Source organism: Meriones unguiculatus, chromosome 17 (genome assembly GCF_030254825.1).
Source record: "Meriones unguiculatus strain TT.TT164.6M chromosome 17, Bangor_MerUng_6.1, whole genome shotgun sequence".
Classification (NCBI taxonomy): Eukaryota; Metazoa; Chordata; class Mammalia; order Rodentia; family Muridae; genus Meriones; species Meriones unguiculatus.
Genome location: NC_083364.1, coordinates 12,649,185 through 12,672,715, shown reverse-complemented (window position 1 = coordinate 12,672,715; position 23,531 = coordinate 12,649,185). Strand labels below are relative to the sequence as shown.

Sequence of the window (23,531 nt, the reverse complement as noted above, 5' to 3'; positions counted from 1 at the left end):
TCAGTATCTTGCCAGGTCAGCCTCAGTAAAATATCACCATTTCTTTGATCTTGTATACAGCAGTAGCCAAAAAGGAGAACATGTGGTCCCTTCTGTGAAACTGAGTTGATGGAGCCGCCTTATCAAGTGCTGTACATATTCACACTTACGAACACACACTTACAACTAGGTATGATTAACCTCTATTATTCATAAAAAATGAGCTTTCTAAAATATTAGTAAATTTCCAGTTTAGTTCTGTTTTGAAGTGTTGGTACCAGTGAAGTAACATTTTTCTTCTTTGAATCTTTTCTTGTAAAGTTACAGTCTTCTCCTTTTCTAAAATGGCAGGAAGCTCCTTCCAGTCCTTGATGAAGATAAAGGGGGCACCCATGGCCTTGAGTAACTGCAGAGGAGTGCTGTGGTGACTTGACATGTTTCCACAGTGGCCAGCTGTCATCACATCTTCTACCATAGGAATGGAGCCAAACGAGCAGGCCTCATATATTCTGTAACACTCTGTGTTCACTCCTACAGGACACAAAGTGAGGTCACTCTGAAGCAAAGCATCTTGGTAATCCTTAAGACTTTCATTTGTCTCCTGAGACTGCCAAGTAGAAAATTAAACAAACAACAAAGAAATCCCTGTAAGGTTTTACTTTCCTATGGCATCTTTTTTGAAGCAAATCTTTTAATGTCAGTTATCAAAAATGTGAACACATCAGAGAGATGATAAATATGAGAGGCATTGAAAATGTTGGACCAAACACATTTCTTAAAACTTCTTTAAGGTTTGGGGGTGTGGGTATAGCCCAGCTGCTAGAACTCAGACCTAGTATTGATCATCATCTATCTATAAACTGGGTACATAATTTCCTAATTCTACAAGTTGGGAGGCATAGGAAGAATCAGGAGTTTAACATCATCCTGGGCTAAATACCGAGTTTGAGGCCAGCCTTTGCTACATGAGACTGCCTAAAACAAGTTTTTTTGTTTTGAACATTTGAAAATGATCTGAACAATTTATTGCTGTATATTTAAAAATATCCGGTGATCAATCTTCCAATGGGTGTATTCATTCAATCCGTAATTCCTGAAGGTTGAGTTCTCTTGTCTTAATCTGATGCAGCTGTGCTTTATCCAGTGGTGGGCATTAGGTCTTTGAGTTAAGTCAGGACATTTTCTAGAAAGTCTGAAGCCCTGTGAGGAAAAGCACAGAGGGGCTTCTGGAGTGACAGGGCTGCATTTTTGTATGGGTGATTACTGAATGTTTCATTGCCAAGGGCTCAGAATCAAGAGCTGTATGTGAAATTATTGCAAAATAATTATTGCAAAATGACTTCCATTACTCCATCAATACTTGCTTCCTGATTATAATGGGAAAGACTGGAGAAAAGCCAGTTTCCTAAGTTTTAGTTACTGCTGTACCTTTAGACAGGAGGCTGGAATAAGCAGTTATCATTGTTTCTCTGGAAATCTATTTGTACACAAGGTGACATACGGACTGGAGAGCAAAAGGAAGGAACCATGCAAACATTGAACTTACTGCTCTCTTGCAGAAACCCAACAAAGTTTTTGACCTCCATCTTGTTTCAAAATGTTCACTAGTGCTTGTGTTGATGAGTTTTCATAGACAGTTCCTAAAAAATTACATATGTAGGGCCTCTCATCATGCAGCATCGACCAGCTGGCTTCAACCACGGGAAATTTTCTGTATCTATAAAAGCAAGTAATGAATTACTATATGGTAGGATGCCCCACAGATTGGCTTGTTAAGCCATGTGTTAAGGACAACGGTTTCTAAGCACATTGTACACCACAGACATAAACAGTCCTATTTGTCCACTAAAAAGAAAAGATACTGTTATAATCATGAACTCTGAAAGTTTATTTCAAAAAAATTCCAAAGAATAAAACAATGAGTAGAAGCTGTGTTGGTATAACATTCTTTTGAAATGTATACACCTTACCCTTGTTTATTCAAATGCAGATTCCCCCCCCCCCATCTGTCTTGTTTCAATCCGGATATTGCCTTGTGATTCTTATTTTAAGCATACTGTCTCAACTGTGTGCAAACAGGCCAAAATAAAGAAATTAGACACAATGTTGAGGTGGGAGGAGCCAGAGGGCAGTGGGAGGAGAGGAAAGCTAGGAGAGAGAGCTGGAGGAGAGATCTTGGAACTACGTGGAGATGGCCTGGACATAATATTTCGCAAAAAGCAAGTATAACATGGGAAATCTAAATGTTAGGAAACTATGAGGGCTTGGAGGTTTAGGATAGAGTAATTTTTGCCAGCACTGTGTTCTAGGTTAACTAAATAAATCCAGTCTCTGTGTGGTAATTTGGTTATACAGCTGTTTAGGACTAACAGCAGTTTACTAGAATATATATTAATCACCGCTTACAACAAACCCGTTATTATACAGAGGGGGCTCATTCCATGGGCATTGGTTTGCATATAAATGTGTGCCTGTAGTCTATGCTGTACACAAGATTACTATGGCATTTTGGTTCAAATAACTTTTTGTTTGAAAGAGTGCCATAGACTGCACCATGTTTTTTTTTTTTCCATAATTTTATTTTTCTCATTAGTTACATTTTGTTAATTCTGTATCCCAGCTGTATCCCTCATTCCCTCCCCAATCCCACCAGACTGCACCATGTTTAATAACATTCCTGGGTTTTACCCCCTTGACACCAGTTGTTATAATTCCCCCTCTTCAGTTGAGACAACCAAAAGGTTTCCACATGCTACCCAATGTCTCCTCATCGGGAACAGGGTGAGGTTGGCAACACCAGAATGACTATGCTTCTGTCTTCTATTAGGTGAGTAGGTGATGTCATATAATGTGGAAAAAGTATAAACATTTCTACAAATGCAGGCTTTTTTAAAGAAATAGATTTTTTCTGAAGGTTGGGTGTACTTACAAAGTTTTTGAAATTTTAAGGCTGGTCCCAGCCTAAACCTCTTCGCCTGGAATGTTGTCCACATAGGGGTGGGAATACCTGTCCCTGGCATTTCTCTAGTGACATCTGTACAGCTAAAGCAGTCTGAATTCACACATGGTGGTAACCAGTGATATAATAACGAATGTCGGATTTAATTCGATCAGTGAGATGATTCATTTCCTCAACAAATATCTGAGTATCTACTGTGTATAAGCATTATTTTAAAATTTACTTTTTTTAAATTTATGTGTATATTAGTATATTTGTGTGCCTGCTTGTCTCCATGTGCAGCCAAGCGCCCACAGAGTTCAGAACAGGGATTCAGAGCCTTGGAACTGTAATCGCACATGGCTATGAGACACAGCATGTGGGTGCTTAGAACTGAATCCGAGTTTCCTATATGAGCAGTAATTGTTCTTAACTGCTGAGCCACCTCTATAGCCCATTTCTACAGAACTATTTTAAATCAGGGAAGAAAACTCCTGACCTCAGAAAGTTTATATACTACTGAGAGCCTATCTCTTACTATAAAAATCTACCCACAGAAAGTTTAAAAAATGTTTTCCATTTTTTTTAAACTGGAGGATGATTATATATTGAGGACCCTAAACTATCATTTAATTAACCTCTGCTTTTACAGTTGAGATTAACATCAAGTCATCCAATCACAAACCCAAGGGAAGTCTATATAGTATATAAAAATATTGCCACAACAGTATTTGTTTTCACTAGAGTTATGGCTTTGTCTTTGTTCATTCTCTGCTAAACATCTCTTCAGGACACTAATAAGCTTAAAATTTTATGCTATATCCATTTTTAGAACAAACAAGTACTCTTCAGTTCTCCTCAGAAGATGGTAAAATACAACAAAGCAGTTACTATTGCCACTGATGCTCGAGGCCACTCTTTTTGATGGTAGGAAAGATAGGCCTGCCTCATCACCAGTGAGCTTACTGCCATTTAAAACACCATCTTCCCTGTTCTGTTCAGAACACCAGAGGGATGCCTTTCTTATCTTGTACTTACGTTGCCACACCTAAAGGCCACTGGAAAACATCTGCGCCATTAATCCAAGGGCTGTCGTATGTTATGAAAAGCAGGTCCACAAAGCCTCCATTTCTTTTGAGGAACTGCATTATCCAGTCATTGTCACAGTATGCATTTCCAAGCAAGACAACAGCCAGATGCCGCAGTTTCTGGGTTTGCATTAAATTCTGTGCATAAAGTAACCACTGGGTGGCATGGGAGATCTTTGCTTTTTCTCTTCCGTTTAACACAAGGACCACATTGTCCACCTCTATGGAGAAGTACCCTGGAACCACACCCAGGCCAGTGATGAAGCAGTCGAAAACAACACACCACAAGCAAGAGATAAACAAAACTGAACAAAGGAAATTTCAATCGTTTTATATAAAATCTAGAATAAGATTTAATTAATATTCTCGTTGGAAGTGCAATTTGTATAATGCAAGTTCTTCTGAGCAAGTGGGACAGAATAATAGAAAGCTTTGGATGTAGAAATTCAGCTAGTATATGAGAGTGGACTCTCATTTCTTCACTGAAGGCAAGGCATTAAGATATAATGTAAAGGAAAGCATCAAGCTTCAGGAGATTCTGATCATAATTAAAAGGATTTGTGTGCATGCATGTGTCCATGCATGCATGTGTGTCACGGTGTGCTTGTGACAGCCAGAGGACAACTTGGAGGAGTTGGTTCTCTCCTTCCACCATGCAGACCTTGGGGTTGAATTCAGATTGCCTCAGTTAAGGGCAACCACTTTTACACGGCAACTCCTCTTACCAGCCCTTAAAGGATAATTTTATGTAAATATGAAAGTACATAAAAATAAGTATTGAAAAATACTTATATATCTTCCATCAGTAGAAATATAAAAATGTGAGTGAGATTATACATTAAATTCCTAATAGCAATTCTTTAGTGAAGAATAAAAAGAGTAGGAAACAAAGAAAAGGCTTGTATTGGAAACAATTCTGTTTGGAGGAAAGTTAAACATAAAGAATTCCTGACAGCTGAGATATATTAAGTCTGAGTGGTTAGCAAGTGGGAGAATGTTGTATTTTCTTCCTTGCAATATATTTTTAAGAGTCTTCATAAAAGGAATAGACATGCTCCATAACTCACACTGTCACCAGCTGCCCCAAGCAATCACTGCCGCAGAAGTGTTCTGAACTTTGGGAGTCAAAGTGCAAGGGAATGAGCAGTTAGGAAGTGAAAACAGTGAGTGTGGACAACTGTTCTGAAATTCCGGATGAGGATCAACGGAGAGTAGTGGGGGAGGAAAATGAAGGAGAGAGAGGCAGCACCTGACAGAACATCGTCTGAGAAGAGAAGGATGGCATGCACAGAACATCCTGGAGTAGGGAGATCACCTCCCAGACAGCTCAGGGTGAGGGAAGGCTTGAGAGAGAAGGGGTAAAGATGCCTGAGCATCTAGTTAAGGGAGAGAATTATGGATGCCCTCACTCTCGGTGTGCTAGGAATAAGAATGTGCGCCCCACTCCCTGTCCATGTGGTGCTGGGAACCAAGGCCAGATGTGTGCATGTTCAGTGAGAGTTCTACCAACTGAGCTGTATTTCCAACCCCTAGCTACTACACTTAAAACAGGAAAATTTCCTACTATACACTAACATTACAAAAATAAGGCTTGTGTATGAGTAGTATAATGTACAGAATGAGTGCTGTGTTCTAACTATCTAAAGTTATTACTGAAAATACGTTAACTGAAAATAATCATGTACAGAATTCTAATTTGCTCTTGTGGGTTACTCAGCATATGTGTAAGCATCAGAACTTACAATGTTCAATATATTTTTCTACTGTTTGCCTCAACTAAAAAATGTCTTCAGAGTAAGCACTTCCACATAGAGAGCCCAGAGGAATCATTTCAGTCGAAATAACTGTGCAAACAGTATAGTTTTGGAATTCACTTAAGTTAGCTCCAGTGTAACTTGACTGAGACTACAACTTGCGATTCCATAAGACTTCATTAATTTTGGATACATTATCTACTACTTTTCATTGTTTAATAAGGTATTTTAAAAATCTGTCACAGAACTTGACTACAAAGTTCTCTAAGAGGAAAAAACACAGTTTCTTCCATGATGACGTAAAATCTTGCATACAAACCTCAGAAAGGCAATCTGGGCTTAGCCTTTCTTGGTGGTACTTAATGATGTTTTGCTTTAATCCCTTTTCTATCAAGTAATACCAAGTAATTATAAGCTTAAGGATGACACGCATGACTGTGCCTTCAGGGAAGAAATGAGAGTCTCACATATTCCATTCTATAGACTAGTTGAATTCCAGAAACTTCTCTGCAATGTTAGTTCACTGACATGTTCACTGCTCAACTATAAACACAGAAAGCAATTTATGCATGCAATAGACATTCACTTTTTTTTTGGACTGGCCATTGAACCCAAGGTGTTGCACATTCTATGACAGCCTTCCTGCCACTAAGATCCACTTACTCTTTCAAGCAGTGAAATCTAACTAGTGTGAAGCTTAGGAGTATACACACAACCTACAATGAGATTAGAACAATGAGGCTAAATACCTGTTTACACTGCATGTATGATTCCTTTGAGAGAGTCAAGCAATGACAGGCTCGGGAGCTACCTGAGTTGGCAAAGTGCTTGTGCCATGAGCATGAGGACCTAAGGACAATTCTTGAACTAAGATAACAGGCTGATGTCATGATGGAGAGGCAGATCCCTGGTGCTCACTATCCAGACAGCCTAGCCTAATCACTACGCTTCTACGAGAAACCTGTTCTCAAAACCAGCTGGTAGCTGCAGGCTGCCGAGGTGTGTATGTGGGCACACATGTGAACATAAGGTTGAAGGGAGAAGTGGTGGGTTGTACAGAGAAGGAACTGGAGGGGAGGGAATGCAGGTTGGACTGGATCATGTATTCATTCAGTCTGACATGTATTCACGACCTCATGTATTAACATTATATAAAATATTTAATTGAAGACAAACAGGGACAAGCTGGGTTCAGTGATGTACACCTGTTCCCAGCACTGAGGAGGCAGTGGCAGGCAGATCATTGTGAGTTTGAGGCCAGCCTGGTCTACAAAGCAAGTCCAGGGCAGCCAAGGCTACACAGAAAAACACTGTCTTGAAACAACAACAATAACAAAAGAAGTAAAACAACTAATATTTATTTCCATTAAAAGCCAACTGGAAATAGTAACTTCATGATAAAACTATGTTTTTTTTTAAATTAAAGTCATCTTAATTCTATTTGAAAATTAAAAATTATACAGTGATAAGTAAGTTACATAAAAGTAAAATCCTTGAAAGTGTTGGCAATGCACTGGTTTTTTGGAATCTAAAACTCAAAACAGAAACATTTTGAATTTTGGAAAAAAAGGGAGCCTACATAATCACGTAAATCATAGTCGATATGACATAAAATGTTTTAATAAGTAACAGTTGGACTCTGAGTATTTCCAGGTTAACCTAGCTACGAACGAAAAGAAAATCATGAAAGTAATGTTTATTTTCGTCCTCTAAGGCATAGAACATTGTGTTCATTTACCAGTCAAGTGTATGTAATGAAGTTTTCCATATCATGAGCTAAAACCAAAACAGACATAAGACTCCCCAGAATTAATTTACAGACTTTTAATTTCTTTCTTCTCTGCACTGGGGACTGAACCCGGGGCCTGGCACATACTAGGCAACTCATCTGCCACTGAGGCAGGTCTCCAGCTTTCCCTCCAAAATTACCTTGAAATGTCTAATTTAATAAGAAAACGTTTACTAAAGTGTAAGCAGGACCTATTTATTTATTTATTCATTCCCAGGATTGATTTCTGTTTTCTTCCCAAGCTGAAGCATAAAGATATAAAATAGGTTTATAGAAGTATAAATATACTGTGCATACTATATGATAAAATATAGAACATACTTATGAGAGTATATTCCCTCCAGTAGATACATGAGGCGTCACGCGGCAGGCAAGGTCAGTGTTGTCTATCTGTACCTGTACTGTGTTCTTCCTACAATCAATTGTCCTTCCTTCCATTGCGAAGGGAATGGTCCTATTTCTCCGGGGGATCAAGAGTGCCTTCAAAAACATGTTCTCACAGATACAAACCTGGTAGTCAAAGAACAAAACCAGACACATCTGCTGTCTTAGCTGTTTTAGAATGTCAGGAAAATGTATGTTTTATTCTTTTCTCTTTTGACTCTGAGCTGAGACGTTTCTCTCCATGGTCGGTTGCAGGCGGTGACTGAGACAATCCTCAGTCATGCATGGCAGCTTACTGTATGCGGGGCAGACTTCAGTGGCTGTAGTTGTAAAGATGACAGGACATTTTACTTATACCGAGGAACCCCAAATGTCACTGAACCCCGGCTACCCATCATATTCTGAAGCAAAATGTATATTATAAACTAAAATACCATCGTTATTAGAATTAATTTAATATCGTGAGTGGAGAGACTAAGTGTCTTGTGCTGAAGCCACAAGTACAACAAAGCATTCAGTGTGTCAAGGGGATAGATATCACCTCCCCATTTGCTCAGACATCCTTGAAGGCATGATCCCCTCTGCAAGCTGACAGACACTTCATCCTGTCTCCTAAGGGCAACCACGATGCTTTGTTTTGTTACATGAGGTAACATTAATATGCAGGCCTACAACCTCTGAGAACCCCTTGTCAGTTATTTTGAAAGATATTCTTTGGTCCATTTCCATTATGCCATGCTCTTAAAGCCACACTAACAACCATTGTGAAAATTTGGGCCATTGTATAAAACATCCAAATGTGTCAGCCTAAATAATGCCCCTCTTCTCCAGGTCATACCCTAATCTCTAGATCCTGTGACTATTGTCTTACACAGCAGAGTGTCTCAATGTGACCTAGCTGCTGAGGTGCAGAGCCTTCCAGAGACACAGACACTCCCGCCTTGAGGAAGGTGGAAGCTGTAACGTTCTCAATCACTCCATGGGCAGTTCGCTACTGCAGCCTCAGCAAACTGTGCCATGTGGGTAGAACACCTGGAAAGGAGGTGCCACTGTAACAAAGTTACATGTGGAAGGGGCTTGGAAACTGGGAAATGGGGGTGGCTGGAAGAACTCTGAAGAGTAACCTTTTTTTATTTTTATTTTTGTAAGCAAAGTCTACTTTAGATTGCCTGAAACAGACTGCAGAATAATTCAGATGCTCACAGTTCATTTAGTGAGCAAGACTCAGAAGAGAGCAAGGAACACAGTACAGAAAACCTACATTGCCTTAAGAACAGACTCCCTGAAACTGACTTCATAAAGGAAATACACAATCTAGCATATTCCATACCAGGACAGGACACAGTTTACACTGTTCAAGCTTTTCCTCTTACACTGACTTACCAATGGCTGCTTTGCCCCACATTTGTACCCTGTGTTCATGTTTCTCTTTTGTGGGCTTGTTTAATATTTGCAGATGATCTTCTGGGATCCTGCAAGGGGCTTGGGTGACTTCTCCAGCCTCACCCCCTGCAGCACACAGACTATCATGCGGCTCCCAACATCTGGTGCTGAAACCCGGGAGCAGGGAGCCTGCTACCGCCAATGCTGGGTAAGGAGAGCCCCCGTTAGTGGGGAGGAATTCAGATCCGCAACATTAAGGTTTGTCTTGAAAGACACGTTCGATCTTTATTTATCCCGTTTCTCATTTCGGCTAGCAGAAGCCCTTATGGCCTTCCCTGCTGTGATAGCTGCCATAGCTCTCCTTTTTTTGGTTTCGTGCAAACTTGAGGCCTGCCTCGGAAGGAAAGGGATTAGCAAAAGGTTAATGGTAGGGGAGATGCGAGACGACATGCCAGAATCAGGACGTGAGAATAGATTAGGGGCCCCAATGGATAGAAATAGAGACGTCTCTAAGAAAAAAGACCCTTCTGTGGACGTTAAAGCCATGGAAGAGAGAGGTCAGGGAAAGAACACCCTGGGATTTGAGCAGCTATATCCCTCTGGCAAAGAGGATTTGGAGGGGGAAGCAGCCCGCTATGAGGAAAAACGATACCATCCGGATGAGCGGCCGTTACTATTATATCAAAAGCAAAGTAGTATGAGGAACAGGAAGGGCGCACTTTCTCAGTTGGCCGCTCCCGTTGTCTCTAGTGCTCCCCCATCCTACACCGGGAGGCACTGTCCTGATTCCTTCTTTTCAACAGAAGATAGACACAAAATTTTTCAGATTTTCCAGTATTTGAAGATGTGGAGGGAGGCCGTGTCCACGTACCTGTAGATTACCCTCTAGTCAAGGAACTGGCAGAGTCAGTTAATAAGTACGGGGTGGATGCTAATTTCACAATTATGCAGCTTGAGAGGCTAGGCTCTACAGCAATGACCCCAAATGATTGGCAGACTGTAGTGAAAGCTGCCCTCCCTAATATGGGAGTGTATTTGGAATGGAAAGCCCTATGGTATGATGCCTGTCAATCCCAAGCTAGGGCTAATGCCAATGCAGAAGACAATCAACGACGCTGGACATTTGAGCTACTAACAGGACAAGGTCCGCATGTTCAGCAACAGACACATTATGATTGGGGAGCGTATGGCCAAATATCTGCTGCTGCAATTAAAGCATGGAAGGCCCTTTCAAAGAAGGGTGGGACCGAGGGCCATTTAACAAAAATTATCCAGGGTCCTCAGGAGTCATTCCCAAAATTTGTGGCCAGAATGACGGATGCAGCAGGCAGGATATTTGGAGACCCGGAAAGGGTCCGGCCAATGATAGAACAACTGGTGTATAAAAATACTTCACCAGAATGCAAGGCAGTCATTACCCCCAGAAGGGACAAAGGACTGACAGACTGGATAAAAGTTTGCCGAGGACTCGGAGGCCCGCTTACCAACACCGGGCTGGCGGAAGCTATATTACAGAGCAATAACCGCCCAAGTTCTGAAAATAATAATGTTTGTTTTAATTGTGGCAAATGGGTCATTTTAAGAGAGACTGTCGTGTGTCTATGCAAAAGAAGGTTCCTGGACTTTGCCCGAAGTGTAAAAAGGGCAATCACTGGGCTAATGAGTGCCGTTCAATTAGAGATATTCAGGGAAAGCTTATCCAGCATGAAACCCCCCCTAATGAGAGAAATGAAAATATTCCAAAAAACGGATTTCAGGGCTCCAAGTCTCAGGGCCCCCCAAAAAATGGGACACAGACAGACAGCAGGAGGGCTTATCCAGCTATAGAGCAACAAGAGGATCAGCAGGCCTGGACCTCCGTTCCACCTCCTAATTCTTATTAATGCCACACATGGGGGTGCAACCTGTCCCAGTGGAGTTTGAAGGTCCCCTGCCTGAAGGAAGTGTCAGTCTTATTCTGGGTCGCTCTTCTCTCACTTTAAAAGGGCTTATGGTCCATCCTGGAATTTTAGATCAGGATTTTACGGGACAGCTCCAGGTGCTTTGTTCCTGCCCCCAAGGCATATTTTCTATTTCTCCTGGAGAAAGGATTGCTCAATTAGTCCTCCTCCCAAGTCTTCATGACTGTTTTCCATCTACCAAAACACCAAGGGGCACAAGAGGACTCGGTTCCACAGGAACAGATTTTGCTCATTTGGTAGTTGATCTTTAGACCAGACCTACCTTACAATTACAAATAGAAGGAAAAGGTTTTACTGGTATTTTGGACACAGGGGCTGATAAAAGCATTATCTCTTCCACCTGGTGGCCTAAGGCGTGGCCTGTTACACAATCATCCCACTCCTTACAAGGGTTGGGATATGAGGCCAGCCCTGCAGTTAGTTCATGCTCTTTGAGGTGGCAAGCACCGGAAGGTCAAACAGGAAGTTTCATACCATATGTTCTTCCTCTCCCTGTCAATTTCTGGGAAAGAGATATTTTGCAGGATTTAGGATTAACATTGACCAATGAGTACTTTCAACAGGCAATTGATATAATAAAAAGGATGGGTTATAAGGAAGGAAAAGGCCTTGGTAAACAGGAACAAGGGAGATTGCACCCGATTTCACAGGAAAATAATACAGGAAAACAAGGCCTGGGTTTTCATTAACTGCCATTGAGGGTTCCATGCCCATATCTTGGCTCACAGAGGAAGCCGTATGGGTTCCTCAATGGCCCCTTTCCTCTAAAAAGCTAGAAGCCGCTACAAGGCTGGTTAAAGAACAGGTACAGCTTGGTCATTTGGAACCATCTACTTCCCCCTGGAATACACCCATTTTTGTTATAAAAAAGAAATCAGGAAAGTGGAGGCTTCTCCATGACCTGAGGGCTATTAATCCACAGATGCGATTATTTGGAACAGTGCAACGAGGCTTGCCTCTGCTTTCAGCCCTGCCTAAGCAATGGAGAATTATAATAATAGACATCAAGGATTGTTTTTTCTCTATTCCATTGTGCCCACGAGACAGACAGAGATTTGCCTTTACCCTACCTGCTGTTAATCACAATGAGCCAGACCAAAGATATCAGTGGACAGTCCTACCTCAAGGCATGGCTTATAGCCCCACCATGTGTCAATTGTATGTGCAGATGGCTCTTGAACCAGTTAGACAGCAATTTCCTTCCTTGTTGCTGATTCATTATATGGATGATATTCTCTTGTGCCATGAGGAGTTAGCCATCTTACAAGATGCGTATCCTTTGTTGCAAAAAACCCTGCAACAATGGGGATTGCATATTGCCACTGAAAAGGTCCAAGTTTCAAAAGTGGGTTCCTTTCTAGGGACTGTTATTTATCCAGAACAAATAGTTCCTCAAAAAATAGAAATTCACAGGGATCATTTACATACCTTAAATGATTTTCAAAAATTATTAGGTGATATAAATTGGCTTAGGCCGTTTTTAAAGATTCCTTCTGCTGAATTAAAACCCCTATTTGATATTTTGGAAGGGGATGCTCATATTTCTTCACCCAGAGCCTTAACACCGGCTGCAAGCCACGCCCTGCGAGTGGTAAAAATTGCTTTACAGGATGCCCAATTAAAACGTGTAGATAAAACTAAGACCTTTGACCTGTGTGTCATTAAAACTAAACATTTACCAACTGCTGTATTATGGCAAGATGGACCCTTAGTGTGGGTTCATCCCAATGCTTCTCCTACAAAAATTATTGAATGGTATCCAGATGCAGTCGCTCAACTCGCACTTCGTGGGTTAAAAACAGCCATTACATACTTTGGGAAGGAGCCAAAGTCTTTAATAGTGCCTTATAGGGCTCACCAAGTTCAGGTATTAACTGCTACCTCTGATACTTGGGCGGTGCTAGTTACCTCCTTTAGTGGTTCAATTGATAATCATTACCCAAGACATCCTATTTTGCAATTTGCTTTAACTCAGGAGGTAGTCTTCCCGCATGTAACATCACAAAAACCACTTCGGGATGGATTGGTAGTTTATACAGATGGGTCAAAAACAGGAATAAGAGCTTATGTGGTTAATAATAAAGTTATTTCTAAGCAATATCATGAGACCTCGCCTCAAATTGTGAAATGTTTAGTAGTGCTAGAAGTTTTTAAAAAATTTCCAGGTCCTTTAAATATTGTTTCTGATTCTAGTTATGTGGTAAATGCAACCAAAATCTTAGAGGCTGCTGGATTAATTAAAGCGTCTAGCAAGCTTGCAAAAATTTTTCAAAGGATTCAGTTTGCCTTAATTACCAAAAGATCCCCTGTTTTTATTACACATATTAGGGCTCATTCCGGTCTACCGGGGCCCATGTCCCATGGAAACGACCTGGCAGATCGAGCCACAAAGATGATTGCATTTGCCCTCCTTTCAAATTTAAAATTGGCTAAGGAATTTCATAAAAGGTTTCATGTTACAGCTGAGACATTGTGTCATCGATTTGACATTACTAGAAAAAAAGCTAGAGATATTGTTACCCAATGTCAAAATTGCTGTCAGTTCTTACCTATGCCTCATGTTGGGATTAATCCCAGAGGAATCTGTCCACTACAAGTGTGGCAGATGGATGTTACCCACATTTCATTTTTTGGTAAACTTCAATATTTGCATGTTTCTGTTGATACTTGCTCTGGAGTTATGTTTGCTTCTCCCCTGACTGGAGAAAAGGCAGCCCATGTTATTCAACATTGCCTAGAGGCATGGAGTGCCTGGGGAAAGCCCAAAATTCTAAAAACTGACAATGGGCCAGCCTATACTTCTCAAAAATTTAGACAGTTTTGTCATCAGATGGAAATAACCCATCTAACCGGTCTCCCATAAAACCCTCAAAGTCAGGGTATTATTAAACGTGCTCACCGCACCCTAAAATCCTACTTAATAAAACAAAAGGGAGGAGTCCAGGAGGCTCTGCCCTCAGTGCCACGAGTGACCGTTTCCTTAGCACTCTTCACACTCAATTTTTTAAATTTGGACAGTCAAGGCCATTCGGCGGCTGATCGCCACTACTCAGGGCCTAATAGGCCCAAGGAAATGATTAAATGAAAGGATGTCTTAACTGGTCAGTGGAAAGGCCCGGATCCTATTTTAATAAGATCCAGGGGAGCTGTCTGTGTTTTCCCACAGGAAGAAAACAATCCATTCTGGGTACCGGAGTGCCTCACGCGAAAGCTCGTGACAGCTGCAGATGATATTTCAACAGATACACCTGCTATTGCTTAAAGAGTCAAGGGCGGTGAGGATGACCACTAATTCTACTCGAGTGGATTCATTGCCCACAGATTGGCTTTACCCTGGGTTTCTTCTGCCTTTTCTTAATTTAAGATTGGGTGGGGGTTGGAACGTTTGGTGCAGCGCTATGTCGTGGCTTAGTGTTTTTTACTCTGGTTGTTCTGCAAACTCAATACCCAAAACAAACCTGACTAGGTCGCAATCACGCAAGTACTAGCAGCCTTGGAACAAGGATCATCTCCCAAAAATTTGGTTATCCATGTTAAAAAATTAAAACAGACTGTGACACTCAGTCGATGTACCTCAGGGGTTTTACCCATTGCACTGAGTCGATGAGTGATCCAAGTCTCAATGTTTGCCTTTGCCTAAGCGGCTATGGTACGTAAATAGGAGAATGACAGCCCTTGCACTCCCTGGAATTTTATTCCATTGCACGGGAATGGGTGTCACCTCCTTCTTTAATCTTCTCCCTTAGCCCCTGCACCCAGAGGACCTTTCTCCATTGCACGTGGTGGGGTAAGGGAGTAATCTAAAGCTCTTGATCACTTACTCCCCAAAAAAAGAGTTCGCTTGATCGAACTTAGGGCCCTCTTGTACCATGCTTATATAGGCTTTAAGGCAGTTTTCATTTATTAAAACAAAAGGGGGATGTGGAGAGCTGAGACTCAGACGCCACTAGATGGCGTTGACATTCCACCCTCAAAACTGTAAACAGCCTCCAGTACACATGCGCAAATTGCGTAAGCACGCTAAGCATGCTGGGCCCGAGTCACCAGGCAGGGTAAAGAGTGAGCAGCCAATCAGGATATTGACACGTCACTTAGGTGCGACCTGGGCTTATATAAACAGCACCACATCGGGCTCTCTGTCCTCTCCTCTTTCCATCACATGACTGTAATAAAGATTTTGTTGCGGGAGGATTCCTGTGTCCGCATGTGTTTCTGCTGGCGAGACTATCATGCGGCTCCCAACACATAAAAATAAGTATTGAAAAATACTTATATATCTTCCATCAGTGGAAATATAAAAATGTGAGTGAGATTATACATTAAATTCCTAATAGCAATTCTTTAGTGAAGAATAAAAAGAGTAGGAAACAAAGAAAAGGCTTTTATTGGAACCAATTCTGTTAGGAGGAAAGTTAAACATAAAGAATTCCTGACAGCTGAGATATATTAAGTCTGAGTGGTTAGCAAGTGGGAGAATGTTGTATTTTCTTCTTTGCAATATATTTTTAAGAGTCTTCATAAAAGGAATAGACATGCTCCATAACTCACACTGTCATCTGCTGCCCCAAGCAATCACTGCCGCAGAAGTGTTCTGAACTTTGGGAGTCAAAGTGCAAGGGAATGAGCAGTTGGGAAGTGAAAACAGTGAGTGTGGACAACCGTTCTGAAGTTCCGGATGAGGATCAACGGAAAGTAGTGGGGGTGGAAAATGAAGGAGAGAGAGGCGGCACCTGACAGAACATGGTCTGAGAAGAGAAGGATGGAATGCACAGAACATCCTGGAGTAGGGAGATCGCCTCCCAGAGAGCTCAGGGTGAGGGAAGGCCTGAGAGAGAAGGGGTAAAGATGCCTGAGCATCTAGTTAAGAGAGAGAATATTCATGATCTAACATGTATTCATGTCCTCATGTCCTCATGTACTAACATTATATAAAATATTTAATTGAAGACAAACTGGGACAAGCCGGGTTCGGTGATATGCACCTGTAATCCCAGCACTGAGGAGGCAGAGGCAGGCAGATCGTTGTGAGTTTGAGGCCAGCCTGGTCTACAAAGCAAGTCCAGGGCAGCCAAGGCTACACAGAAAAACACTGTCTTGAAACAACAACAATAACAAAAGAAGTAAAACAACTAATATAAAAACAACTAATATTTATTTCCATTAAAAGCCAACTGGAAACAGTACCTTCATGATAAAACTATGTTTTTTTAATTAAAGTCATCTTAATTCTATTTGAAAATTAAGAAATTATACAGTGATAAGTACGTTAAATAAAAGTAAAATCCTTGAAAGTCTTGCCAATGCACTGGTTTTTTAGAATCTAAAAATCAAAACAGAAACATTTTGAATTTTGGAAAAAAAGAGAGCCTACATAATTACATAAATCATAGTAGATATGACATAAAAAGTTTTCATAAGTAAAAGTTGGACTCTGAGTATTTCCAGGTTAACCTAACTAGGAATGAAAAGAAAATGATGAAAGTAATGTTTACTTTCGTCCTCTAAGGCATAGAACACTGTGTTCATTTACCAGTCAAGTGTATGAAATGTGGAACATGAAGTTTTCCATATCATCAGCTAAAACCAAGGTGAAATAAGACTCCCCAGGATTTATTTACAGACTTTTAGTTTCTCTCTTCTCTGCACTGGGGACTGAACCCAGGGCCTGGCACATGCCAGGCAACTGATCTTCCACTGAGACAGGTCTCCAGCTTTCCCTCCAAAATTACCTTGAAATGTCTAATTTAATAAGAAAACCTTTACTAAAGTGTAAGCAGGACCTATTTATTTATTTATTCATTCCCAGGATAGATTTCTGTATTCTTCCCAACCTAAAGCATAAATATATAAAATAGGTTTATAGAAGTATAAATATACTGTGCATACTATATGATAAAATATAGAGCACACTTATGAGAGTATATTCCCTCTGGTAGGTCCATGAGGCCTCACACAGCAGGCAAGGTCAGTGTTGTCTAACAGTACCTGTACTGTGTTCTTCCTACAATCAACTGTCCTTCCCTACATTGCACAGTCACGTCCGGGGGATCAAGAGTGCCTTCGAAAACATGTTCCCACAGATACAAACCTGGTAGACAAAGAACAAAACCAGACAATTCTGCTGTCTTAGCCGTTTTAGAATGTTAGGAAAATGTATGTTTTATTCTTTTCTCTTTTGACTCTGAGCTGAGACGTTTCTCTCCATGGTCCTTGCAGGCTGTGACTGAGACAATCCTCGGTCCTGTGTGGCAGCTTACTGTATGCGGGGTAGACTTCAGTGGCTGTAGTTGTAAAGATGACAGGACATTTTACTTATACCAAGGAACCCAAAATGTCACTGAACCCTGGCTACCCATCATATTCTGAAGCAAAATGTATATTATAAACTAAAATACCATCATTATTAGAATTAATTTAATATCGTGAGTGGAGAGACTAAATGTCTTGCGCTGAAGCCACAGGTACACCAAAGCATTCAGTGTGTCAAGGGGATAGATATCACCTCCCCATTTGCTCAGACGTCCTTGAAGGCATGATCTGTTCTGCAAGCTGACACTTCATCCTGTCTCCTAAGGGCAATCACGATGCTTTGTTTTGTTAAATGAGGTAACATTAATATGCAGGCCTACAACCTCTGAGAACCCCTTGTCAGTTATTTTGAAAGATATTCTTTGGTCCATTTCCATTATGCCATGCTCTTAAAGCCACACTAAAAACCAGTGTGAAAATGTGGGCCATTGGATAAAACATCCAAATGTGTCAGGCTAAATAATGCCCCGCTTCTCCAGGTCATACCCTAATCTCTAGATCTTGTGACTATTGTCTTACACAGCAGAGTGTCTCAATGTGACCTAGCTGCTGAGGTGCAGAGCCTTCCAGAGACACAGACTCCCGCCTTGAGGAAGGCAGAAACTGTAACATTCTCAATCGCTCCATGGGCAGTTCACCACAGCAGCCTCAGCAAACTGTGCTATGTGGGTAGAACATGGTACCTGGAAGGCAGGTGCCACTGTAACAAACAGTTACATGTGGAAGGGGCTTGGAAACTGGGAACTGGTGGGGCTAGAAGAACTCTGAAGAGTAATTTTTTTTTTTTATTTTTATAAGCAAAGTCTACTTTAGATTGCCTGAAACAGACTGCAGAATAATTCAGATGCTCACAGTTCATTTAGTGAGCAAGACTCAGAAGAGAGCAAGGAACACACTAGAGAAAACCTACATTGCCTTAAGAACAGACTCCCCGAAACTGACTTCGTTAAAGGAAATACACAATCTAGCGAATTCCAAACCAGGACAGGACACAGTTTACACTGTCTTCTCAAGCTGTTCCTCTTACACTGACATACCAATGGCTACTTTGCCCCAGATTTGTACACTGTGTTCGTGTTTCTCTTTTGTGGGTTTGTTTAATATTTGCAGACGATCTCCTGGGCTCATCCACGGGGCTTGGGTCACTTCTCCAGCCCCACCCCCTGCAGCACACACAGCTTGTGTTCTAAGCGCCAGAAGGCTCTATTCCATTGCTGTTGCTCTTCTTGGTGGTCATCTTATGTTACTGCAAGTGGGATGGACTTCCCCAATAGCCTCTCAAAGGCTCTCTGCATGGTCCCTTTAATCCTGGGTCTTCAACTGCCTGTGAGTCTGCACCTTCACCAGTGGCCTCTCCTGGCTTCCTACAGAGCCAAGTCTCAGCTGATCTCAACACTCCTTCATGCCTTCAAAACCAGTACCACCTGGGTGACTCGTACACTACCAAGTTCTGTTGCCAACAGGCTTGGCCACCTCTGGAACACAGCACCTGTGTGTTGACCCGGAGAAAACACTTTCCAGAAGGCTTTACGTTAATGATGCTGGGCTCTTAAGCACTGCTAATTTCTCAGCTGGGGCTGATCATCACTGATTGTCTCAGTCACACAAAGATTTCTCTTCCACGGTGCTTGCTGGTCTTTTGTTAATCACAGCTGATTCTTCAGCTCCAGCTGTTCAGACACTACAGATTCCTCACACAAATGGCCCAGCAGAGTCTTTGCTTTCCTCTGAAACTGGACAAGCCAGGCCTCTATTGTCAGCACCGCTCTCAACATCCTTATCTTCCAAGCTCCAACAGCTGCCCACTAAGCTGTCAACACTCAATGGTTTTTTCATCCAAAGTTTTAAGTCCTTCTGCAATCCTCCCAAAACATCACGGTCAGCTCAGTCTCACAGCAACACCCTACAATCCTGGTACCAACTTGTCTTAGTTAGGGCTGCTATTACTACAATGAAACACTGTGACCAACAAGAAAGTCAGGGAGGAAAAGCTTTATTTGACTTACATATTACTGAAGGAAGTCAGGACAGGAACTCAAGCATGGCGGGGACCTGGAGGCAGGAGCTGATGCAGAGGCCATGGAGGGGTGCTGCTTACTGGCTTGCTCCTCATGGCTTGCTCAGCCTGCTTTCTTAGAGAACTAGGACCACCAGCCCAGGGATGGCACCATTCAGGATGGGCTGGGCCCTTCCTCATCAATCATTAATTAAGAATATGACCTACAGCTGTAGCTTATGGATCAATTGAGGCTCCCTCCTTTGAGATGACTCTAGCTCAGGTTAACAAAAGACTAGCCAGGACAGATACGAAGGGACCTTGGGGATCTTCCTGCTTCTGCCTTTCCATCCCTGGGATTACTGTGTCCTGGGACAGAACTGGGACCTTTGGATCTTGTTCTTCTTTGCAAGTACTTTACTGACTGAGCCTTTTCTCCAGCCTGGATCTTCTAATGTCTTTAATTAAACTCTTTATTTATATGCATATTGGATCTTTTTGTTTCATTTTTTATTTTTTTCATGTGAACTTAGTTATTTTCTATTGTGATTTCTGAGAAACCTGGGCAGGTTTAGTAGCACAAAAACTTTTATAAATGTTGATAAGAGTACAAAGGTTCTTTAGTTTAAATTTTAAATCATACATTAATTTTTTTTTTTTTTACTTATCCTCTTCATAATAAACTACTGGTATTTTGACCCAGAGAACATCTAAAATTTATGATACCATACATTCTATTTTTCAGTACCTGTGGTGTTATTAATCCCCTGTTATTAGTACCTGAGGAGTGTTAATTAGTTATTAACATTTTTTTTTCATCCCCACAGAAGAATCTTATGTACTTTTCCTGTTGTTTGGTCTGATCTCTGGCCATCTAAAATTGCTTGGTTAAGTTTTGTTTTTTTGTCTCATGGATAGTGTCCAGTAAAACTGACTTGCATCTCTCTTTAGAAAACTATTGGAATCTGAAGCATGTTCTTAAACACATGTGCAGGCAGCGAGTAGTTATTTAGCACCCTACATCCTCATCACTTGTTTTAGCAATGTGGCAGAGCAAACAGAAACTTGGTTTTGTCAAATGCAGTGTGTGGCCACCTCTGTCTTGTAGATGACCCCTGTGTGTGCCTGACGGCTACCACGAGCAGGTAGTGGTTAATATTGAGTGGCATAGGTCATCCTACAAACAGGCACCATTCCTGGAAGATGGTAACATAGTCAACCTGGAGAAACATTATTACAAATCATAAATCTTGCGGGTTTACAAAAGAACTCAATCTCTGTAATACATTTCTTCAATGCTATAGCTTCTTAGCATAGCAACAAAAGAAGTCAGTAGAACAAAATGAGTAAACCTTAATTAATACAAAAGAAGTCAGTAGAAATAAACTGTCCAAAATTTGCAAAATTTTTGCAGCTGAACAGTTCTGCCAAAATAACTATCTTCTAAAAGGCAAATGGGAAACTGCACTTACCTATAGTTAACAGAAGAGGGCACTGCAGGCAGACTTTTAAAATATATGACCACTGTATTAGAGATTTCTGATCTAGTCTAACAAATGGTAACACTCTTTAAAAAAATAGATTATAGAAGTTGGGTGCTTATGTATCAGTGAATTTGTGATGTTTGTTCTGAGTTAAAAAAAAAGAATGTTACAAAGAGCATTCTGGGTTTCTTATTAAAGATATCTGTGTTCGTAAATGTGGCTAATCTTTTATGAGCAAGCTGTTTCTAGGTCACTCCAATTGAGGGAACAAATGGAATAAAGATGATAAAAAGAAAGATTTCTCTGTGTTGGCCCCATCAGCTGTGCACTGAGGCTTGTCCCCTCCCTACTCTTCCTGCTCTCTGATGTTCCAGTGACCTCCTTCTTCATCATGGTTGGCTGTGCTAATGTCTTCCACTTGTCACACCTGGCTAAACCCAGACAAATAGCACTGTTCCTCGCTCTGGGAGACGTGTACACTGCCACAGTGATGTGGATGTCAAACGGCACGTGGCACTGTCAGTTCTGCTGATAGGACATGCATGCGGCCCTAGGGCGACTCAATATGCTGGCGTGGGTTGGTGATGGTGGGGGCTCCCACTTTCTAAGGAGAAGGGGAAGGGGGCAAGGGAAAGAGTGAGGGGGTGGGATCAGGAGGAGAGGAGGAAGGGAGCTACAATTGGCAGGAAAGTGAATAAATAAAATGTAACAGCTTTTTTTTTCCTTTTTTTTTCTTTTTTTTTTAAACTAATCAACTCATTTCATTACAAACAAAACTCTTTAATCTTGTTTTGACGCGTTCAGTTCAGCGCCAGCCAGGAACGCGTCTCCGGAGCGGGCGCCAAGAGGGTCCTCTGCTGCCTAGGTCGCCTGGCGCCTGGGCTCGGTCTCCGCCGCCTACTGCCCGCTGCTGCCCCCTGGAGGCCGCAGCCACACGCGCATGCAGAGCCGCGCCCCCGCCCGGCGGCCGCCCAGCCCTTGGCACGTGCTCATCCATGAGCTCGCGGCACTGGAGGGACGGCCGTGGCTGCAGGGGCCCCCGCACTTTGGCGAGGTGGGGCCCTGTCGCCCGAGGGGACCACGCTCCGGGCCGACCCTTTCCCTGCCCTCGCCCCGGTCCCGGTTCCGAGCTCGTTCTGGAAGATAGAGGCCCCTGTGGCCAATCCGAGTGGGGCCCGCGCACCAGTGGTGACCGCCCTGGGGGGAGCCCGCTGAGCCTGGCTCCTCCTGGGCTCCACGTGGTGGTCTGCGCCCAGAGACTCCTCTGAACCTAGGGACAGACTTTCTTGCCGCCTTCTGTGTGGGCCCTCCACAGTTTTTTTCCGGTGGAGGAAGTCCAGAGTTGGGTGTCGCCCTTAAAGAATCCAAGATGCTAGACACCAGGAGTCAACTGAACATTGGATTGTGAAGGACCTGCCTGTCAAAAAGCACAAGAGGGCGAAGCTGTCCAGTTGAGGCAGGGAGGAAAACTGCCTAAGCACCATCGCCCTCTCGATCCCAGATGTAGCTCAGGTACTAGGATGACAGGGAAAGAGCAGTATACTTGGAATAGTTCACACTTAGGTGTCGCTGGCTTTCATCCGGCTGTGTTTACCCTTTAGGACCTTTTCTGGCTCCTCTCAACCAGTTTATCAAATGCTGAGTGATAGATAGCAAAGGCGTGTCTGATGCCAAAATGTTTTCACTGCAAGATCTAAGGGTCTGAGAGACTTTTAGACTGCTACCTTGGTGAACAAACATAAACCAAGAACGGGGAGTCGGCGTTAGGCAGCTGTCCTGAAATATCTTAACCGTGTATTTCATAAATAAAGAGTTGCAGGCTGTGGGAATAATACTGTTATCCAAGTTCAGGACTTGGGGAGATGGACGGGAGGAAAAGCAGACTGTGTGTGAGGCAGGTTGGGGAATAAGGTGTTATAGAAAAACAGCTCTTCAACAATTGATTGTTAGTTTGCAGTGGTGGGGAATTAACCAAGGCCTCATACATGCAAGACTATCCCTGAGCCATCACCACCCCTCCTCCACCTCTCTACCCACCTCCCACCCATCACTCTGCAGCCCCCTGTTCCTGCATTTAAAGGTTGAATAGTAAGTATTTGGCCATCTATGAGAGAGGAAAATGCATTCCAGAGAAAAGACAGATTTTACCCTCTGTCACTGCAAATAACTTTTCCAGAGATCCATTCAAAGATCCACATTTTTTAAACATACACAGGTTCACTGAGCTGGCATTTTTTAACTTGCTAATTGCCTCAATTTAATTTTTAGCAATGTTCTGTTCTATATCAGAATAGGATGTAAGAGTACGGCTCTTTTATTTTGGACATCAGGTCTCATGTAGAACAGGCTGGCCTTGAACTTGTTTATTGAGACAAGATCTCATGGACCCAAGATGGCCCCAAATTTGCAAAGTAGGAAAGAATGACCTTGAACTCCTGATGCCTCTGTTTTTACCCACTAAATGGT

The 23,531-nt window shown here is 42.1% G+C and overlaps 1 protein-coding gene across 1 annotated transcript; it reads right to left on the bottom strand.

Moving 5' to 3' along the window:
• Positions 1-175: 175 nt before the first annotated feature.
• LOC132648668 (ribitol-5-phosphate xylosyltransferase 1-like) lies at positions 176-18,713 on the bottom strand. The gene is made up of 5 exons (XM_060370892.1): positions 18,623-18,713; positions 17,263-17,364; positions 3,956-4,271; positions 1,525-1,696; positions 176-592 (listed from the first exon to the last, which is right to left on the bottom strand). Exons 1-5 carry the CDS (start codon positions 18,711-18,713, stop codon positions 176-178), a joined length of 1,098 nt encoding a protein of 365 aa, XP_060226875.1.
• Positions 18,714-23,531: the final 4,818 nt, after the last annotated feature.